The 20727-nt window shown below is 37.8% G+C and overlaps 3 protein-coding genes and 1 long non-coding RNA gene across 6 annotated transcripts; 1 reads left to right on the plus strand and 3 right to left on the minus strand.

Annotated features, from left to right (window-relative positions):
• Positions 1-34: 34 nt before the first annotated feature.
• LOC137953046 (CST complex subunit CTC1) lies at positions 35-11958 on the minus strand. 3 transcript variants are annotated; one of them, XM_068800233.1, is made up of 16 exons: positions 10757-11958; positions 10479-10597; positions 10317-10391; positions 10147-10225; positions 9926-9988; positions 9730-9807; positions 9400-9600; positions 9191-9295; positions 8732-9016; positions 8235-8645; positions 7593-8129; positions 7402-7493; positions 7094-7301; positions 6875-6989; positions 6420-6748; positions 35-687 (listed from the first exon to the last, which is right to left on the minus strand). In XM_068800233.1, exons 1-16 carry the CDS (start codon positions 11876-11878, stop codon positions 520-522), a joined length of 3987 nt encoding a protein of 1328 aa, XP_068656334.1. In that variant the 5' UTR covers positions 11879-11958; the 3' UTR covers positions 35-519. The 3 variants fall into 3 exon arrangements, with proteins under 3 accessions (XP_068656334.1, XP_068656333.1, XP_068656335.1); XM_068800232.1 differs by having other exon boundaries at positions 7094-7304; XM_068800234.1 differs by lacking the exons at positions 35-687; positions 6420-6748; positions 6875-6989 and having other exon boundaries at positions 7100-7246.
• A 575-nt stretch (positions 11959-12533) lies between these two features.
• On the plus strand, positions 12534-13475 carry LOC137952550 (desiccation-related protein At2g46140-like). Its single transcript, XM_068799633.1, has one exon. The coding sequence runs from the start codon at positions 12534-12536 to the stop codon at positions 13473-13475; it is 942 nt and encodes a 313-aa protein (XP_068655734.1).
• A 283-nt stretch (positions 13476-13758) lies between these two features.
• On the minus strand, positions 13759-14299 carry LOC137953811 (uncharacterized). The gene is made up of 2 exons (XR_011112433.1): positions 14157-14299; positions 13759-14070 (listed from the first exon to the last, which is right to left on the minus strand). It is a non-coding gene; the product is annotated as an uncharacterized lncRNA (long non-coding RNA).
• Positions 14300-15222: 923 nt separating this feature from the next.
• Positions 15223-17255, minus strand: LOC137954006 (pentatricopeptide repeat-containing protein At1g08070, chloroplastic-like). Its single transcript, XM_068801585.1, has one exon. The coding sequence runs from the start codon at positions 17240-17242 to the stop codon at positions 15329-15331; it is 1914 nt and encodes a 637-aa protein (XP_068657686.1). The 5' UTR covers positions 17243-17255; the 3' UTR covers positions 15223-15328.
• Between the last annotated feature and the right edge of the window lie 3472 nt (positions 17256-20727).

The following is a 20727-nucleotide window of genomic DNA, read 5'->3' on the forward strand; positions in this document are numbered from 1 at the left end:
TTCTCCATTGAGCTACAACGATACAACTCCATTGAGAAGGGGTAATGTAGAAGATTCATGAATCTCATGGTTTCTTCCTTATAATTTACAAGAGTTGCTGGGGGTGCACCGCGCACATACACCGTTTTAAATACATGAAATGAATTAAGTATGATCCGGGGAGAATCAATCAGATTTTTGCACTGATGTCTGCTCCGATCATCACTAGCGCATGGTGGCCGTCTTCACGGATAAGCACTCTGTGACCTCAAGTTGACTTAGCTGAGTCAAGTGGTGACCACAATTCATAGCCTGACTTGTTGCCTTCTCTCCCTCTGGTACTACTAAACTCGAGTTGGGATTTGATGCACCACAGGGAGCAGGAATCTCGTGCTTCAGACCAATCACAGGTTCGCTCAATGGGCATCTGATCAATCTGCCTGTGGCTGCACCATGTGCAGCAGTAAATGCCTACTCCAAAAACAGAAGACCCGTTCCAGTTCTTGAAAATAAACAATTCGCACCGAAGGAGGACTTTATCTAAGTGGCCACCAGCTCTTGGATTAAAGCCCTTGCTTCTTGAGCTGGATTTATATGCCTGACTTCCTTGACCCAAACATTCTTCATTGATTGCAGAATAGGCTCAATTTCTGTTACCTGCTTCAACTGCTCCATAGTATTTGAATCCATCTTACTGCCCACAACATTCTGAGCGATAGCAAGAACAGAAACCTGTTAGTATTTATTAATCTGAATGTGAAAGTTATATCTATTGAATTTATAAAAAAGGTAGTTTGGTTATTTTACATTTACAGATTGTCCCTCTATGTTAGAAGTTTGTATTAGTGTGTGTTGTATGATCCAAGTTTTAGTTGATTTTGAGTGGTAATTAGGGAGTTAGGGTGAGTTGGGTATAGAAGGGCATTTACAGACATGACCAATTATGACTTAAGTGAGGGTCAACAAGGGGTCAAATTCCAGACCTCTCTAAACAATTGTTGAAATTTGCACTCTTCCTCTCTCTCTCTCTCTCTCTCTCTAGTGTTTTTTCTCTCCTATCTTCTCTCTATTTCTTCTCAATTGTCCACTTTTACATGGTATCAGAGAACTGGACCCAAATTACAAAGAGTTTCTAACAACCTTTTCTCCTATCTCTAATCTACGACTACTCCAGAAAAGGGGATTTTTTAGAATTCTCTGTTGATTGAAGTTCAAGTTTAGACTTTTCCTTTTTTCCTTTGTGTCATAACCCTAGGCTTGATGGTTTATACTCCCATTGAGCAGTTCTATGAGTTATTTAAATCTCTAGAGAGTTATATGTTACCTTTGTTCCAACCCTCATCTGCATAGGTCCCCAGACCAGTGCCTATTGCCTGTCTCAACCTTCTGGATGTTGATATCATCTATGCTGTTGGTGATTCTTGCTATTTTGTGTTGAATTGCTACTGTTAAGAGGGTACTTGAATACTAGTGGTTTAGTTTGAAGTTTGGGTGTCCTAATCATATCTACTGTGAGCTCCACCTTGTCTGCACAAGAAATTTATTGTGCTTTTGGTGGATTTCTTTTTTGTGCTGGTTGGTATGTTAGCTTGTTTTAGATTGACTGCCAAGTAGGAAGGGTTGAGAGTAGGAAGCAAGACCAACTCCCTCACTATTCCTGATCATCCCCACCCCCCCTAAACCCGCTTTACCTAGATTGCCAATGGTGTTCCCATCAAAGTTAAACTCTAAAGTACCAGTAGCGGAGTCCAATCCATAGTGGAAGTAGACTTCGGTGGGGTACACATCAATGGCACGCCATTTCTCTCTAAAAGGGATGCCCTAAAGATGCTCGAATTTCTTTTTAGTATGAATCTAAGCTAAGATAAAGCCAGCAATTCGTAAGGTAACCTCATCAATAGTAGAGAGTCTGTTGTTGAACTGCCGGTTGTTCCTCTCAGTCCATAGGCTTCACAGGATGTGAACAATGCAAGCCGAAAGGAGCTCCTTGCCCAGGCCAGGAATTTGACAACTTTTCCCCACTTACTAGCAATCGAGAGGTCACTAAGGACACAAAATTGGATCCTGATTTTGTTGAGTAGATTGGTCCAGACCATCTAAGCGAACTAGCAGTGTAGGAGGAGGTGCTCATTTCTTTCTTCTTTCTATTAGAAAATACATCTAGAGGTATTTTGGTCATTTTACCACTTTAGAGGTTAATTTTCTTTATGTAATCTTGTTCTATATGCTAAACTATATTAGTGGTTAATTAGTGTAGTTAGGGAGATATAAGAAGATTTAGGTTTATTACATGTATAGGGGCACTTTTGTAATTTGTAACTCCAAACACTTATTTAAGAAGTCTGGGAATTTGTGCACATTCCTCAACGAAGCCTTTCAGACTCTTTAGAAATTTCTTCTTCTCTTGTCTCCTTTTTTCTCTCAATTTTCTATTCTTCCTTCACACTTATTTAACCTGCTCTCTGTACTAGGTCGGGCCATAAACCCCCGCAAGGCACCATTGATTGTCAGAGTCCCAATCAATTAGCTTAAGACTAATGGAGAAGGCCCAAATAACACCAAGTTAGAGTCCCAAAGTGCCAATATACCACCAAAGTGACCAATAGCTATGACTGCCTTCCACTCCAAATACGTGCAATTCCAAAGGTCTTTGGCAACCTGATCTTGCATAGCTTGGATTTTTATCTCTTGCAATATAACTCTGGCTGATTTACTGGTAGCCAAGAGTTTGTGGATAGTGCTTCTCTTCTTCTTCAAGCCAACTCCTTAGACATTCCAAAAGGTAATAATCATTTATTCTTTCTTTTTTGGCTTAGGTACTCCTTTTATCTTCTTGGACTCCAGGAAATTTTCCTTTCTATACTACGCCCATGATTTCAGCCAATTCCATCATTTGAGCCCAGGTCTCATCGTCATATTTATGTTTCTCAAATTGAAGTTTTGCAACCAGATTTCCTGATCACTCACCCAGAGGAAACAATATTAGTGATGGACTCTGGAATTGATTGTGTTTTTCTAGTCCAGTCGTCAAAAGGTGTGACTGATTCAGAGTTAAAATGGGTCTCAGCTTGGTATGGAGGAGGTACCTGGTTCTCATCTTCCATGTGGTTGTCGGAAGAGGAAGGAGTTGAAGAGGTTGATGTCTTCTAGTTATTGTCCGAGCAAAAAATAGCAAGTTTTGGGTGCAGCTGGGGGGTGGAGGTTAGAGGTGAATGCCAAGTGTTTAGTGAGGCTTCAGGGTGCTCTAGTGAAAACAACCATACTCAGAGAATTTTGGGTGCATCTCCTTTGATGTATTAGAACTTGTCACCTGATCACTTAGACTTTCCTCTATACTACTCACTAGCCAAGTCATTACTTGGCTGTCTTCTACCTCCCAGTCATCATTAGAGGGTGAAGGAGGAACTTCCCTAAAGAACTTCAGCGTTCTTTTGGCCTCAAGAAACATTTTAACAGATTTGGACCAACTAATGTAATTCTGTCCATTTAGCTTAGTAAGGTTATTTGAATGGTATGAGACTTGGAATCTGAATTACTTCATCCCTTGGAAAGTGTAACAACTTCCCCAACTTCAGCCATTGATATGCCTCTATGAATTTCAGTCCAGAACTATCAATAATCACAAAAAATCACCAATACCAGCACACCAACCCACACTTCATCATTCCAAGCACTTATAATTGCACATCCACTTGAGGGTCTTGGACCAACCAATAGAAAAAAATTGAAACTTTCCTTAAAGAGAATTCCCAGACTTAAATAAGGAAGCATGAACCAAGTGTATTCGCTGCTAACAATCCTATTGTTGATGCCATCATGCCCTCTTCTGTACTTGGAGAGAAAATTCTACTGCAAGCTTTAAAACCCGATAGCGAGTTGTTTCCACATTGTCCTTGTGTTTTTGGGTCTACTTGCTTTGTGTATGTTGTTGGTTCATCACATTACAAGTTATACCCAAGATTAGTTAAGTGTGTTTTCCTAAGGTATTCTCATACTAAAAAAAGGCACAAGTGTTATTGTCCTTCCACCAAAAAAATTTATGTCAACTAATATCACATCCTTTGAGATTGTTCCCTATTTTCCGAAGCCTGATGACTCTACAACTTTACACCACTTGATATTGATATTGTTGCTCCTGTTCTAGTGGTGGATGTTCATAAAAGCCATGACTAGTGCTGCCAAGACACCATCAAAGGCTCCCTCTTCTCCATCCTTGATAGTTTTCTCCCCGTCAAGAGCTCCTAAGGTAAGTGATTTGATGTTCCTATTACTTTTTGCAAGGGTGTTTGTGCTTGTAGACACCATTCCTTATCCAAATTTGATCCTATTGTTTGGTCTATCCAAAATGTTTATCTTGTCTTAGTCTTCCTGTACTATTCATTCTTCAGTGCATGGTACTTTGTCCTCTCCTTAATGTAATCAGACTATGGATGGAGATGAAGGTGTTGCTTAAAGAGGCACCTGACATTATGCGATCTACCTCTAGATGCTATTGTTGTGGGCTATAACTGAGTTTACACTCTGAAATACAAAGCTGATGGGGTATTACCCAAAAGTATGGTATGAATATTTTTGAAAGTTTCTCGCGTGTGGCTCGATTGACATCTATTTACATTCCGATTATTGTGGCTGTTAGTAAGGGTTGGCCCCTTTCAATTAGAAATAAAAAATACATTCTGGTATGGGGATTTGGTTAAAGAGGTATACATGGAGCAAGCTTTTGTGTATGTTGCTCAAGGGGTAATTGCAAACTGTGTAGGCTAGCTAAACAAGGTCATTTACAACCTCAAGTAAAGCCCCATAGCATGGTTTCACAAGCTCAGCAAAGTGATTATGTCCTTAAGTTTTACCAAAAGTTATTGTGACCACTCATAATTTGTTTTAAAGAGGTCTACTAGAGTTGTAGTGCTTGTTGTGTAGATGACATAGTGTTGTTGGGAAGCAACGTAAAAGGTATTGAAGAGGTCAAAGTACATCTTCAAAACACTACAAAATTTAGGACTCAAGTTCCCTCAAGTATTTTCTTGAGATTCAGGTAACAAAAAGTAAAGTAGGGATTGCTTTGATACAAATGATATCACATATATGTTATAAGAGTATCACTTATTAGGAGCAAAGCCTATCGAAACACCTATGAAAGTGAACCATAATCTTCATGAAGATGAGTGTTAAACTCAGAGATAAGACTGTATGGAAGGTTACATGGCCTAATATCTAGACTATGTATGAAAGGTTACATAGCCTAATATCTCGTTTGTTGTAAGTGTAATTAGTCAGTTCATGGAGCATCCAAGAAAGATTCGCCTAGAGGTTGCACATGGAGTATTGAGATATCTAAAAGGAGCACCAGGAAAAGGTTTATTGCTTGAGCCACATGCCATTTGTTGTTGACTATGCAGGTCCAAATTGGATAGAAAGTCTAGTTATTGTGTATTTGTTAAAGGGAATTTGATTAATTGGAAAAGCAAGAAACAAAATATTGTAACCCAATCTAGTGTAGAAGAAGAATACTAGACATTTGCTCACACAATTAGTGAACTTTTAGAGGTTCAATTAGTTTTGCAAGAGTTAAACTTCCCAACCAAGGGTGCAATGGTGATGCATTGTGACAATCAAGCTGCCATTTTCATGTTCGTAATTTGGTCTTTCATAAACGAACTAAACAAATAAGGTAGACTATCATTTCATTTGTGATGCCGTAATGAGTGTGGTACAATGGTCATTCAGCTCAATGATGTGTTTATAAAGTTTTGGGAAAAAGAGAATTTAAGATTTTTTGTAACAAGATGAGGCTTATATATATGCTCTAGAATTTTTGTAACAAGTTGAGGCTTCTAGATATATATGCTCAAGCTTGAGAGAGAGTGTTGAATTATATGAAAAAGGATAGTTTGGTCATTTCAGATTTATCAGATTTTCCCTCTATGTTAGGAGTTAGTTGTCTTGGTGTACGTGTCATATGGTTCAAGTTTCTGTTGATTCTGAGTTATAATTAGGGAGTTAAAGTCAGTAGGGTATAGAGGGGCATTTATGTACTTTGATTCACTATGACTTAAAATCAGGATTAATAACAAGGAAGGATCGAATTTCAGACCCCTCAAAGAGTGTTGAAAGCTGCACACTCTCTCACACAATCTTCCTGTCTCTCTCTCTCTCTCTCTTCCTATCTATCCAGTTCTTCTCAATTTTCAACTTTTACAACATCCTAATATTATAGTAACAACCAACTGAACCTCATGCAAGAACCAAATGGTGCCAATGTCATAGTGCTTAGTTTTGAATCCAGATAAGTGCATAGTTAGCATGGCTGTAAACAGCAGTATGACTGGGTGCAGGTGTGCAATTTTAACCAATTACTATAACATTCTATGGAGGGGGAGAACAGATTAAGAAACCAATCAAATATAAAGATTCCCGATCTAGAGTAGAGAGAAACGTACCAAAACTGATCCACAGCAGGCATTTAAAATGACAAATTTGAGAAGGTTCTCATCATGGGAACTAAGTTCCTTACTGGAATCAACAGAGAACATGAGATCTAGTGATGTTGAATCCAGAAGTTTTCTGTATTTCTTTACTGTAACCCTTTGGTGCTTGTTTAGCATCTTCTCCAAAAGGTTGCCAGTAGTTTTGAGGGTTTTGTTGATGTTTGTCCACTTTAAACTACAACAGCTGTCATTAAAAACCTTGCTCGAAGTTTCATTCAGTCTGAGTAGAGCTGTTGCATTCTCAGCATCAGCCCAGCAAGAGCATGATGATGATCCGTCATCTGAATGAAATGATGAGAAAGAAGCCTGAGTATATAGTATATTCTCAGTAAACAAGTGCACAAGCAAATTTCCCACATTTCTGTCTCCTTAAGAGCACACCTCTGTAAATAAGGCATGAATCTTACCCAAGATAAAACCTGCAAGAGGAATTCCGATTGCTGGCATCTTGGACCATTCAGTTAGATGTGTATTTTGTATTTTGTCAGTGTGCTCAACTACAAGACTATGAACTGCAACGACCTGTGGACTATCCAAAGGTCATTCATCTGTGGTAGATAGGTCTGCCAACAGCAAGCGAAACATAATAATGTCATTTGTTATACAGAAGTCAACAAATATCTTACCCTGCAACATAATTGAACTGGCCAGTTTTCTTTTCTCTGGTATAAGTGCCAAATTAAACATGATGGGACTGTGTTGACAAATTCCCTGCTTAAAATTTCTGTATCGGACACAGGTACAGAACATTTTCTGGCATAGTAATGGATATCAACTTCCTTTATAGAGTTGATGACAACAAAAGACACAGGTGTCAGCATCAATTTATGCTCTCTGCTGCAGAAAACAGTGGAATGAAAGGCCGTTGAATGATTGAGGTCAAAGACACTACAAGAACAAAAAACCAGGATATTTTCAAGTCAAGAGTAAATACCCCATCATAAGAACACGGTAGAAAGTTGCATTCATGCCTGGACCCATTGCAACAGGATAGGCATTAGGACCAAAAGTACCTTGAATCCTCACCTGAATGTTTGAGATAATGCAATGATACAGACACATGCACAGGTTTCAAATCCAATTACCTCAAAATAAAAATTAGCACAAATAGGAATAGAAAATTACCATGTGATAATCATCGCTGAGATGTATGCATGAGTTACTTGATCGTTCAACAGTGTGAATCTTCACTATGTTTCCATTAAGTGAAATTAAATCACCAACAGGTAACCTGTAATCGGAATTACACAATACAGAAACATGTACTGATGCAGTAGCCATCATACTAATGCATGCGGACACACTCAACACCTGCTCAAGTGCAAGAAACAGACTGCTCAACCCATTTTCACAAGAACCATTGCTACCACTCAAAAGGTCTGCTGCTTCGGATGGGATGTAAAGATGGATATCTGAGGTAGACAACTTGGATGATACCTCATTCTTTTGTAAATTTATCAGACACTCCCTACCATTATTGACAGAGGAAGCTTCTAAATAATGGCTTTTCTGTGATCCATTTTGATAGAGAACCTTCTCAGATGAGAAAGAAAGACTCCAGATGGGCTTTTGAGAAGTAACGAGAGCTTTATGACATGCTAAACTTTGCTTGACCTCTTCTTTCACATGTTGCATGATGTAGAGTGCTCCAATACGTAGCAACTAAAATGAAATAAGTCATGTTACAAGCTTTGATCACACATGTTCTTGATACTGTCAAAAGTAAGATTTAAAAGATTAAATATAAAAGGGGATAGAAATACAAACCTTGTATTGACTAAATGTTTCACGTTTAAATTCCAAAAGAACTTTCAGTTCACTAGTTTCATCACCATCATCATGGTATAGAAGGCATGCTAGAAGCTGCACACTGTTATCAGTCCTGATAGCAAGTGAACAAGGAACTTCACAAGGTGAATGCATCTGTAACAGCTTATGTTCGCATGATGTAAGTGTCCTTATTTCGTCTGATGCATGGAACACCTTAAGCCTCCCAGAAAATAATTTGTCAGGATCATCATTGCTTTGAGCATGTCTCAGATCTCCCGTTAGTTCCTCCATGGTAACATCAGCCGATAAACTCTCTCCGTTGTCACCATGAAGAAACAAATAATAAGGTAAAATCTTTGCCTCTGCAAATAAGCTCGACCTGAGTCCAATGAGATGATCGTCTTGAATCTGTAATAAGAATGTCAACAAAAATTGATAAGGAAACTCAATTACCATATCATACACTCAAATTCACAGATGCAAGTAGGTCATACACTTTGAACAGCAGGATACTTGTGGGTCACCAACAGTAATTGAAACTTAGCACCTGCATTTTTGTTGAAACTAACATGCCTATCCTTATGTAGAAAATTAAAGGCTGAACTGAGACAGGTTGCATTCCTCAGATAAAAGAGGACATAAGATGTATGTTGAAATTTCTTTTTCTTGGATATAACATGGTTGAAAATACTTCTGCATGAAAAAATATCACACTTCAGTGATTCAATGGAATCCAATGGTACAGGTAATCCTTCAAGGATGAGAACATAGTCCTTAACCTGCAAACCAGAGACAAGTGGGTAGAATCTTAGTCAGCTACTAATCATGAACACAAGCGGCATATCATCAATTTTTCAACAGTATTTTAATAGATCATATGGAGAAACATTTGGACTGATAATGCATTATCTACAAAATATCACACATATAATAAATTGGGCATCTAATTTCACCTCATAAATTTTGTTGAGGTCACTGTTGGATAGCAAATCTGGGACCACAATGTCAATGCTTCCTGTTGCATCAATCATCTGCAACCTCCCTGAAGAAGGACAGATCTACACAAATACATAGAAAAGGTTGAAATACCCAATCTGATAAAAATTTCACTTCCCTAAGATTTCAAATAAAAATAAATAATAAAAAAATCCATATTTTTAACCTGTAATGTTCCCATCAAAATGACTCCAAGATCTTCAGAAGATATAAATCGTCTAGTCAGTTGGCCATGAGGTTTCCCTTCACAACTTAGGGCAGCATCATGTGTCTCTATATCAGTTATGTCAGTATCATTTTGCATTTGTGATAGCAGATTGATCCAAAGGACTTCACAACTGCCTATAAAATTAGTGAGAGGCACCACCTGAAATGTTGTAAGATAGCCAAAATTTATTACAATCAGTTATATTTGATAATAGGCATCATCATCACAAAATTACTGAGTTTTTTAAAGTCCCTGAAAACTAAATGTTGAACTATACCAAAGTTATACCAATTTCAGTTTCCCAGTATCTGTCTCTCCGCCAGAGTTCCAGCAATCATGTTCACAGAACTCGATGAATAATTGATGCTGCCAATGGATATTGATATTATGAAAATGAAGAAGGAAATGCATGCAAAATGCTTAATTGTAGCAAAAAATGGATGTAACATTACATCTAAAAGCATTCACAAATTTACCAATTTACCCGAGTTCGAAATGCACATGAAGGTAAGCACGACCTGCAGTACATGTGTACAAATCCTTCTGTCTGATGACAAGAAGCAATACAAGGGTTGTTAAAAAAATAAATATTTAACTACAATAATATGTGTCTGTAAGTTGGCATTTTTATAGAAAGTCATGAACTCAATCTAAACAACCATGGGAAAGCACACAATGCTAAAATCTGTAAGCAAGAAGAGTTACATGTTTTGATCCTAAAATTTCCTTCTCGGATAAGGTCCCAGAAAATTTTTTCCTGAAAGATGATATTACAAGTAACACCCTGAAATCAACCAAAAGAGTGAGTAAATGGAGCAAAGGTTTTTTCAAAAAAGAAAAACAAGTACCTGCATCCATTTCTTAAATTTTATTACCAAAATTTGGCAGAAAACGTCAATGATTCTATAAACTTTCCCAACAAGCTCTGGTTTAGTGACCTGTAATTACACCTGTACCACGGAAAACTCTAACTTCAGAAAAAGTCCAAGAACAACTAACATGAAGAATGACTCAAAATGGCCCATGCAATTGCTTACTGAGCCTCCAAAGGTGAAAAGGACTTGACACTAAGGCTGGTCTTAAAGCAAGCCCCCAGCAACAGCACCTTTACCCAAGGGAATGTTGTATGTACAAAGTGAATATTACTCAACGCAACCTAAAAAAATCAAAATAAAAGAATATGATAAAATGAAACCTAGATCATCCGCTAGAAATTATTACAATTTTAAGGCTCCCCATTTTATTTGGTTTGGTAGGCAACTTACATTTAAAAGAAACCTATTTAAAGTAAATGACCTAACAGAGAACTACTTACAATAGATCCAATCCTCAAAGAATGTGGGGGAGCTAGTAAGTGATCGGTAAGCAGAAGCCATACTTTCTTGTCCAACTCGATGACCATTCCTTGCATATGGATACCTGTGACAGTACCGTTATATCGTCCCATTTCACCTTTTCCAGAAATTCTGATTTTCCTACATGAGATAGTTTCAGAAGGCAATTGAAAAAGATATAATGCGGCTCTGTCTCTTGTTACAAACATTTCATACGACTTCTCTCTACCCGTCGAAACTAACTTCTTCTTCACGTCCCTTATACAAACAATATAACCAAGCAGATTTGACATTACCGAGCGCCAGGAAGAAGTGGATCCACAGAAATAGAGTATTACAGGCTTGGTGAATGAATGATGACTTTTCTCTTGGAAGGCACCCGAATAACATGACGCGCAGTTACAGGTCATTATATCGGCAAGAAACCCCTTCAAATTTCCACCATCGGTAATTCCATGTTCAGCTTTGGGTCGATATTTACGACTCTGAACGGTACAAGGAACAACCACAAATGGGCTGATGGCAACCAATTTGCCACAAACAGCAGGCTGACATCTATTATGACAAGAAGAAGATAATGAAAGTAACGGAGAGCTTCTAAAATCAACATTATCAGCAGGTTCGACAAGATCCCACCGGATAATCTCTAAGACTCCGCCATTGCATTTCAAAGGAATGAAATTCCAGGCAAGAACACGAATCCGCTTGCCCAAGATTTTACCGTCAAGGCCGAGGACAGAACAACAAAGCTTAGCAGCACCGTCCGAGAAAGTAAGACAGTCGCTGTTGAAGCAGCCTGGGTTGCGGGAACTCGAATCAGTGAGACGAACCGTTCCAATGAGAAATGAGGGATGACGGAGCGAGGAAAGTATTCTAGAGGGAAGGTTCACTTCGAAGACGTCAATCTGACAATCAAGACCTGATGAATGATTTCCGTCCGAAGGGTTGAGCTTGCGTTTTTTGGATATACGATCAAAAGTACTTGATGGTTCGGAAGTGCCGGAAGGAATTGGGATAAAAGCAGCCGCGCTGAGAGGGCGAGAGCGCTGGAGGAGCATTGCCAGGGAGACAATTTTCGGATCCTCCATGGGCTGCACTCGCATACCCTTTCTGTTTTACCGCGCGGGAAACTGTGGAGTCTCGAAGAAGAGGGAGCGCTTCAAGATACGTGTTATGTAGGAGATAGCCGTTGATCATGATTCGGACGGTTGAGATAGTGTTTCGCATTTTCGCATTAAATAACTTGTTTTATTCGTTCAGCCCTTTGACCCTCAGATATGAAATGACAAAAACTTACCGAAGTCTGGGCTTCCTAACAACTGCCGTTTGAAGAGTTCGTTTGGCGGACACCAGTACGCGGCTATCTTCTAGGAGTTCTCATTGCCCAAAAATACCCATTCTACAAAAGTTTCCGTTTGATCTTGTATGATCGATGGTTCTGCCTTCCATCTGCATTTCTTGTTTGCAGTTTGCTGATTTGGTTTAAGCAGGTTATGCTTCCTCGTACATCCCCAACTCGGAATGGTTTTCATTTTTTCGTCCTTCACTCCTTCACCTAATCAAATTGAACTGCTTTCAAATCGAAGATTCCTTTCAGTGTTAAAATGAACCAGTGCTTTTTGCAGAGCTTGTCAGAATTTCTCTTCCTTCAGCAACGACGTGGTTCTGCTGTTTTAGTCGTTAGAATTCTCAAGGACATGTGCCAAGAGGTACAATTCACGTCGTCTAATATTTGGTTTTTTTCTTTCTACAGAATTCATGGCATCGTCAGATAAACCAGTAGAGAAGCAAGAAGGAGATGAAGACAAGGGAGGTTTCTTAGAAAAAGTGAAGGAATTTATTCATGACGTCGGAGAAAAGATCGAAGAAACTGTTGGATTTGGCAAACCCTCAGCCAGTGTAGCCGCTGTGCATATCCCATCGATCGATCTGAAGCATGCAGACCTTGTCATCGACGTTTTAGTCTCAAATCCTAATCCAATCCCAATCCCTCTGGTTGATGTAAAGTATCTCATTGAGAGTGATGGTAGGAAGCTCATGCAAGGCTTAATCCCTGATGCAGGGACAATCCATGCTCATGGTACCGAAACAATTAAAGTTCCGGTGACCCTAATTTTCGATGACATCAAGGAGACATATAAAGACATCAAATCTGGAAGTGTGATTCCTTACAAGGTTGCAGTGGAGCTTATTGTGGATTTGCCAGTCTTTGGGAACATCAGTCTACCTTTGGAGACAACAGGTGAGATACCTGTACCTTACAAGCCTGATGTTGATCTCATGAAGGTTAAATTCACTAGCTTTTCCTTTGAGGAAACAACTGCTATGCTTCACTTGAAAGTCGACAATAAGAATGACTTTGATTTGGGTTTGAATGCTCTGGAATATGAGATGTGTCTTGCTGGTGTAAGTATCGGAGGAGCTCGTCTTTCAAAGTCTGCAAATATCGACAAGAATGGCTATGGAATGATTGAGATCCCAATTACATTCAAACCCAAGGATTTCGGATCTGCTCTTTGGGATATGATCAGAGGAAAGAGAGCAGGGTATTCAATGATGGGAACCATTGATGTGGATTCTCCATTTGGGCCAATGAATCTGCCATTTAAGAGGGAAGGGGGGCAAACTAAACTCAAGGAGGATGACGATGACGATGACGATGACGATGACGATGCGGCAGGTACGAACTTCTTCCACTAATAAGAAGCTGGTGATGAATTTCAAGTATGTCATCTTTTTGTTCTCCTGATTTTCTTATGACGAATCTCACTGTGGAATTTCTGCTACAAGAAGGAAGCCGAACTAATAATTTTGTGAACCCGAGGGAATTGTTAATTCACTGCCTTGGAATTGGTACTCTGTAAGGTTTTGGTTTTTAATTTTGTGAAAGCTCTGTATATGTAATTGTCGATCGGCTCCATGCAGAGTTTATGAGTAGAAACCTCCCAAGATATCTACTGTTGTCATCTTCTTCAGCATCATCTTGAGCAAATGAAAACCAGAAACTTACGATAAGTTTTCCAGAACAAAAAGCTAACAGCTTGCCTGCCTCATCATCTCAATCGTAGTAGTATCAGAGAGAAAAAAAAAGGAAAAGAAATGAAAAAGATAAAAGAAAACCACAGAATCAGACAAGACAGATACATCCCATGGTTTCTTTTTCCTTGTGGTTTTTCTTGCATACGAAGTGCGAAGTAGCAGGCAAGATGCTGTTGCTCCAAAACGACGTTAACAGAGGTACGAACAGCACAAGAAATCTATGAGATCCTCTGTGCAGTTGTAGCAACAAGAACAACTGCAAAATAGATAAGACTTTTACAAAAATTGATATACAGAAACTGAGGGAGAGAAGAATAAACAACAGACACAATTGCTACTTGCCATTCATCAGTAACCTTTTCCTGGTCGTCTTCAACCTTGGATTCGATCCCAGAAATCTGTTGAGAAGGCGGAGGTTCCATCTCTCTTTCTTCTCTGCTCAGTAAATCCCAAAGAGACAAAAGAAGCTCTTGCAAGGGAAGAGAATGAGAATACAAAACGAAGTGAAGAAACCCATGTGACTCCACATTCTATAAGGTGAGAAAGTGGGGTCTGATGTGACAAACTGACTTGACCTTTCCTCCAAAAAAGAAACATTATCCTTTTGTTGTTCTTCTCCACTCATTTAAAAGTCGGAACTAGTTTAATATCAACAGTGGTCAATCACACAAAAGAAAAGGAATCTTTCGGGATCCTGAACGAAGATAAGACAGTGATTTATTGACAATAAAGAGCGTAAAGATGATCGCAGAAGCATTTCCTTAATCCACTCTTCGTTCAAGTCATTATTACTACATGCTGTAGAGAATTATTTGCAGGTTTTTTTTTTTTTTTTGTAAGAATAACACAGGTAAGTGGGAAGAAAGAAATATTTGTAATTGAAAATGGCGATGAACAGGTGGCGATTCATTGACTACCTGGTCTGAGCTACCTGATTTTCTGGTTTCTGTTCCTGTACTTCTGCAAAAAATGTCAGCCAAATATTCAGCATATGATATGCTGTCTCCTCCACTCTACAATGAAGACAAATCCAACCACTTAAATGCTTCTTCATTTTTAATTACCATTAATCAAGTGAAGCCACTGACAACTGTTGAGTTCAAACACATGAACATCTCTTGATATGATGCATGTGGTTTGCTCCAGAGAAGGTTTAAATGAAACATGGAACTTTTCCAGTCAAGGTCAAAAGTCATCATAGGTGCAGACCACCTTGCTCTAATTTACTTTGTAATTGCATGTGAACGGGAATATTCTCAAGCAAGAATTATTTCTTCCATCAGTTAGGCTAATCCTGGAGCAGGTAAACCTGCTCATGTTCTGTTTGTGAAAAGCAGGAACGACAAGATCTTGACCACTCAAATTACGAATGATAAACAAGTGCCCTTTCATCTGATTACCTGTTATGAATCACTGTGTAGTATCAACAATTTGAACATGGAGATCTAACTTGTTGCTTATCAAGAAATGCGAACAAGGAAATGAAAAAGAATGATTTCACTGGCTCAAAATGATTATGCTTCATTCACTGAACAATTTCCCACTAATCTCAATTGCTCAGTTAAGCTATCCAAAATCTCATATATTTGACAACACATCGGATGCGCTCTGTCTCCCACAAGAAATTCGTGGATCTTGCCAGTGACTTCTATCCAACTGCATCCAGGGGTCTTATGGGCTCCGCCACACTTCAATGATGACCTTGTATTGTGAACATCCTCCCATCTATTCATGGCAGCATAAATATTTGACATAAACACAAAATTTTGATCACTTAATGGTTCTAATTCATTGAGATGTTGAGCAGCATACTGTCCAACCTCAATATTTTTATGAGTCACACAAGCACCGAGCAAGGAACCCCAAATACTAGCCCCAGGCTCCATTGGCATGCTATCTATGAACTTTTTAGCCTCCTCAATCCTTCCAGACCGACCAAGGATATCAACCATACAAGCATAGTGCTCTGTTCTAGGCTCAATACCATAACCACTAATCATGGTATCAAAATGTTCATAGCCTTGTTGGACTAAACCTCTATGAGAACAAGCCTTCAAAATCCCCACACAGGTGACCCCATTAGGTTGGATCCCTGTTTTCAACATTCCTCCCAACAATGAAAGTGTTTCTTTTTGATGCCCATTAGTTGCATAGCCATTTATGAGAGCACTCCACATGACAACATCCCTAGGATAGATAGCACAAAAAATTCTATTGGCATCACTCAAGCTCCCGCATTTTGCGTACATATCCAAAAGGGCAGTTCCAATGGATAGATCAGATTGTAGCCCCAACTTCTCAACCAAATGTTCAATCTCCTTCCCTTCATCAAGAGCTCCTAGTTGGGCACAAGAAGAGAGTACACCCAGTAAAGTGACCCTATTAGGCTCTATGCCTAAGTGCAGCATCTCGGTGAAGAATCCCATAGCCTCGGTTGCATAACCATTCTGAGCATAACCAATAATCAAAGAATTCCACGAGACAACATCTTTTATAGGCATCTGGTTAAATATTTTACAGGCTTCCTCAAAGAATCCGCCCTTAATGTACAAGTCTAACAGAGAAGTACACACCAACATATCCATCTTAATCCCAGTTTCCATCATCAAATTATGTGCCCATTTTCCTCTCTGAAAATCTCTCAATTGGGCACATGCAGATATGACACTCACCATGGTAATCGAATTCGGCTTTATTCCCAAACTACTCATCCGTTCAAACAAATGCAGAGCTTGAGCAGGAGCCCCATTTTGGGAGTACCCAGCGACCACAGCACTCCACAGAATAACATCAGCCTCTTCGACCCCATCAAAGACAAGCTGAGCTGAAGCCAGGTCTCCAGCACCAAAATAACCGGAAATAATTGAAGTATGTGAAACGATGTCTCTTTGGGGAATCTCGTCATATAATTGCCGCGCGTTCTCCATTAACCCACATTTTGCGTACATACCCAGAAGACCGTTTTGCACATAAATATCCGACACAAAACCAGTCTTGAGAACATCAGTGTGAACCTGTATCCCCTCCAAGACAGCCATCGAACCAGCACAACCTTTGATTACAGCAGGGTACGTCAGGTGGATTGGGTCAGTACCCCGACGACGCATTTCCCTGAAGAAGAGGATGCAGGAGTGGTGAAGCCGGTTTTCGGCAAGACCTCTCATCATTGCCGTCCAAACGAAGGGACTTGGATGGGGAACTTGACCGAAGATTGAAGTAGCGACGTTCATATGGGAAGCAGAGCTGCAGAAATCGATTAACTTGGTGATCAGAAGACCGGAGCTTTGGAGACCATTTGTGAAGAAACAGGCCAGGATTTGTTTGAATTGTCGAAAATGAGAGACACACTTTAGTAGCTGGATCCATGTCTCTTCGGCGGGGTGATGAAAAAGAGAAGAGCGAGCATGCAGAGGTGTTCTTGTTTTCATGTTATGTATGAACTCGAAAGAACAACGCTCGGCCATAATTTTGATGACGAAAAATCACGGTAGCTAATAGAAGGATTTGAAAGAAGTGGGAAGAGAGTTTTGTTAGATGAAGAATAAAATAATAGTTAGATCTAAATCTGGTGGTTAATTTATACATTTAATGAAGGGTTAGTATCTTGGATCAATAATTATAGAGTTAACACGTCTGGAATTGCTTTGAATTTTTTTTCCGAAAACCTCAACTTTTCGTGGAATTCAAATTCAGTTCTCTAAGAATAAAATTGGAATTTTAGAGGAAAGCAAAATTGAAAACGAAATTTGGTCCTTCTTAATTTTAATTTAATTACATTTAAATGTATTTTACTTTATTTAAATCAACACATTCATTTCAACCAAATTAATTTAATAATACTTTTTACTTTAAATTAATAAAATTATTTCAGCTAAATGATTATATATTTTATATATTACCAAATTTATATTATTTATATGGTGTCAATCTTAATAATTTAATATAATAATAATTTTATTATTATTACAAAATATATCATGTAAAAATATTATTTTAATAACTAAAATCCTTATTAATTTATAATAATACAAACATATTATTGCTTGTCATAATTTTTAATATATTAAATTTAAGATAAATATATCTAGGTAATTTTAATAGTTAGATTATTTATTTAAGTGTATTAATATATAATTAATGTTATTTTTTATTTTGTTACATTTATTTAAATTTAAATAGGACAACATTATATTTTTAAAATTTTATTTATTTTCCTTAACTGTTTCACATAAGTAATTAATGTAATTTATTACAAAATTTTATAATAACTTCTTAATAACTAATTTCCACAAATTTCTTTTGTTGCTTATCATGTACCTTGATCACCTACTATCTAAGATCCATACGTTTTTTTTTTTTACTTTGGCTCGAAGACATACCTATAAAAGAAAATAAATTATTTTGTGAACCGACTAATCTTATTGGATTCCTTTGAAAAGCCATTAGCCAATGCACTTTCCTTGGATAATCATATTTTCTTACTCTTTAATTTCTAGGTATTTTCAATGTTTGCCTTGGTTTTGGGTACCCACTTGTGTTTCTCTTCATAAGCATTTCTAAGTTGTAAATATGCGTGTAATGCCCTAATTGATTGCGATAGCAATATCTAATATGAGGCACGATATGTGTGATTATGCATGTGACTTCTCTTGTTCTCTAGTAAGGGCAAAGTCAAAAACTTTGTGGAGCAAAAATATTTGTAGAAAACTAATGATTTTTGAAATAATAGGTCATTAAATGCCTTGAAACATATTTATGTCTTCAATATATTGTTTGAGAGCAAAACTAATCCGACGTTCAACAAACTCCTCTGTTACGAGTCGATGTCCACGACGGCCTATTTTAGCGACGGCCCACTCTAATGACACCGCGAGGTCGCTCCCTTTAGAATTCGAACTCATAATATAAGTAGTGGCTCTAATACCAAATGTTAAGTACTTAGCCAATACTACCCAAAAGATCGGCCTCATAGGTAGCGGAAAGTCAAACACTTTACCCAGGATCATAACATACTTGTATGTAGAATTACCAATAAATTCTAAGCACGTGAAACACCAAAACCTGAGTGATTAAACCTTATTTCTACAACTTGTATGATATATTAAAATATGGTTTTAGAAAAAAATTAATACCCTAATGCATCATTTTCTACTTTTACCCAAGATTTGAAAATTAGTTGGCAATCTTCTTTTATGTCAAGAGTTTTTGAAAATATCCAAGATACTTGGACTCTAAATCTTTAATTATTAGAGAAAGGAGAGTAAAGAATGTTTCCCTCTTTCCTAAATGGGGTTCTAGCCCTGTTGATGTATTAACCAAAATTTAAAGTTTTGTTCAGTATCTCTTTTTATCATTAATTATTTAAAAATAACAAAAAGAAGAAACGATCGAAAAGAAAGAGGAGTGTAGTGAAAATCTGACTTTAGAAAGCCATCAGGATTTAAAAACCCATTAATTTGTGGGATTTTAAAGGTTAGTAGTTAATCAAACTAATAGCCATTGGGGCTCATAATATAACATTTTTTTGCAATCAAAATCATTATTCATTTATAAAAAGTAAAGACAATAGATTAAAAAAGGTTAAAAAAAAGACCACTTGTTTCAAATGAAAAGACTAAACTAACCAGTGTCTTCCTGTCGATCTTGACACAATCCAACCTTGTAAATTCGATAAAATGTGTAAGAGAGGTAAAAAGAGTGATAATGGGGTCTCCTCCGATCGAACAATGATGCCCATATTTGGGCGAGAAATGTGGGGTTCTCTTTCCCAAACAGTTACATATCTCCTTGTTCAGAGACTCTCCAAGACTCACCTCACGAACTAGAAATCACTGGAAAAAGAAACAGAAAATAAGGTACAAAAAGAGAGGGAGCATGGCACAGGCCATAGTCAAAGATTCGACCAGTCAAATGGAGGTGAAGTTGTCAGCATCTTTAAAATGCAATGCCGACACACCCGAGTATGTCCCCAGCGTGCAACCGCAGGTGCCATTCTCAAGTTATTTCTACCTTTGTTTCAATTTTATGGGTAGAGGATCCGAATGGTTTTATGCAGGCGATCAAGAATCTGTCCAAATGATCGCTGGTTTGCCGCTTCCATCCATGCGATCCACCCAAGCATATCCTACATAAAGATCTTCCCCATAAGATTATCAAACAAGTATGCTTCGGTTCACTTCGTAATCGATTTCGTAGTTGATTTTTCTTTCTCGTAATTTCAAGTTTTTGGTATTTTTTATTTGAAGTGGATGTCAATTAGAGACAATCTTTGATTGACAACTGTTCTTTTTTATTTTAAATTTGTTTATATGTTTATTTTGTGAGAAAATTGTCTTCATTTCATTAAATCCTATCTTTGATTGACTACTGTTCTTTTTTATTTTAAATTTGTTTCTATGTTTAGTTGTCTTCTTTTCATTAAATCATCTTTCATAAGCACATAGCAGGCGAAATTGTTGGAGCTAGGCGATCTTTGATTGACAACTGTTCTTTTTATTTTAAAATTGTTTTTATGTTTCTTTTGTGAGAGAATTGTCTTGTTTTCATTAAATCCTTTTTTCATAAGCATGCCGGGTAAATTCTTGGAGCTAGGTGATCTTTGATTAACAACTGTTCTTTTTATTTTAAATTTGTTTCTATGTTTCTTTTGTGAGAGAATTGTCTTCTTTTCATTAAATCCTCTTTCATAAGCACATAGCCGGGTAAATTCATGGAGCTAGGCGACTTTGATTGACAATTGTTCATTTTTAGTTTAAATTTGTTTGTATGTTTCTTTTGTGACAAAACTGTCTTCTTTTCATTAAATCCTCTTTCATAAGCACATAGCTGGGTAAATTCTTGGAGCTAGGCGATATTTGATTGACAACTATTCTTTTTTATTTTTAAATTTGTTCTATGTTTCTTTTGTGAGAGA

Source organism: Aristolochia californica, unplaced genomic scaffold, assembly GCF_029961685.1.
Source record: "Aristolochia californica isolate CCGP_79_NKW_82.1479 unplaced genomic scaffold, dmAriCali1.0.hap1 SCAF_16, whole genome shotgun sequence".
NCBI lineage: Eukaryota > Viridiplantae > Streptophyta > Magnoliopsida > Piperales > Aristolochiaceae > Aristolochia > Aristolochia californica.

Coding starts and splice junctions, on each gene's coding strand:
- LOC137953046 (XM_068800232.1), bottom strand. CDS start 11,878: ATGCGAGTGCAGCCCATGGAGGATCCGAAAATTGTCTCCCTGGCAATG. Junction 7,305..7,401: donor TACCGTGTTCTTATGATGGG/GTATTTACTCTT, acceptor TGTTTTCTGCAG/CAGAGAGCATAAATTGATGC. Junction 6,749..6,874: donor TCTTGCAGGTTTTATCTTGG/GTAAGATTCATG, acceptor CATTTCATTCAG/ATGACGGATCATCATCATGC.
- LOC137954006 (XM_068801585.1), bottom strand. CDS start 17,242: ATGAAAACAAGAACACCTCTGCATGCTCGCTCTTCTCTTTTTCATCAC.
- LOC137952550 (XM_068799633.1), top strand. CDS start 12,534: ATGGCATCGTCAGATAAACCAGTAGAGAAGCAAGAAGGAGATGAAGAC.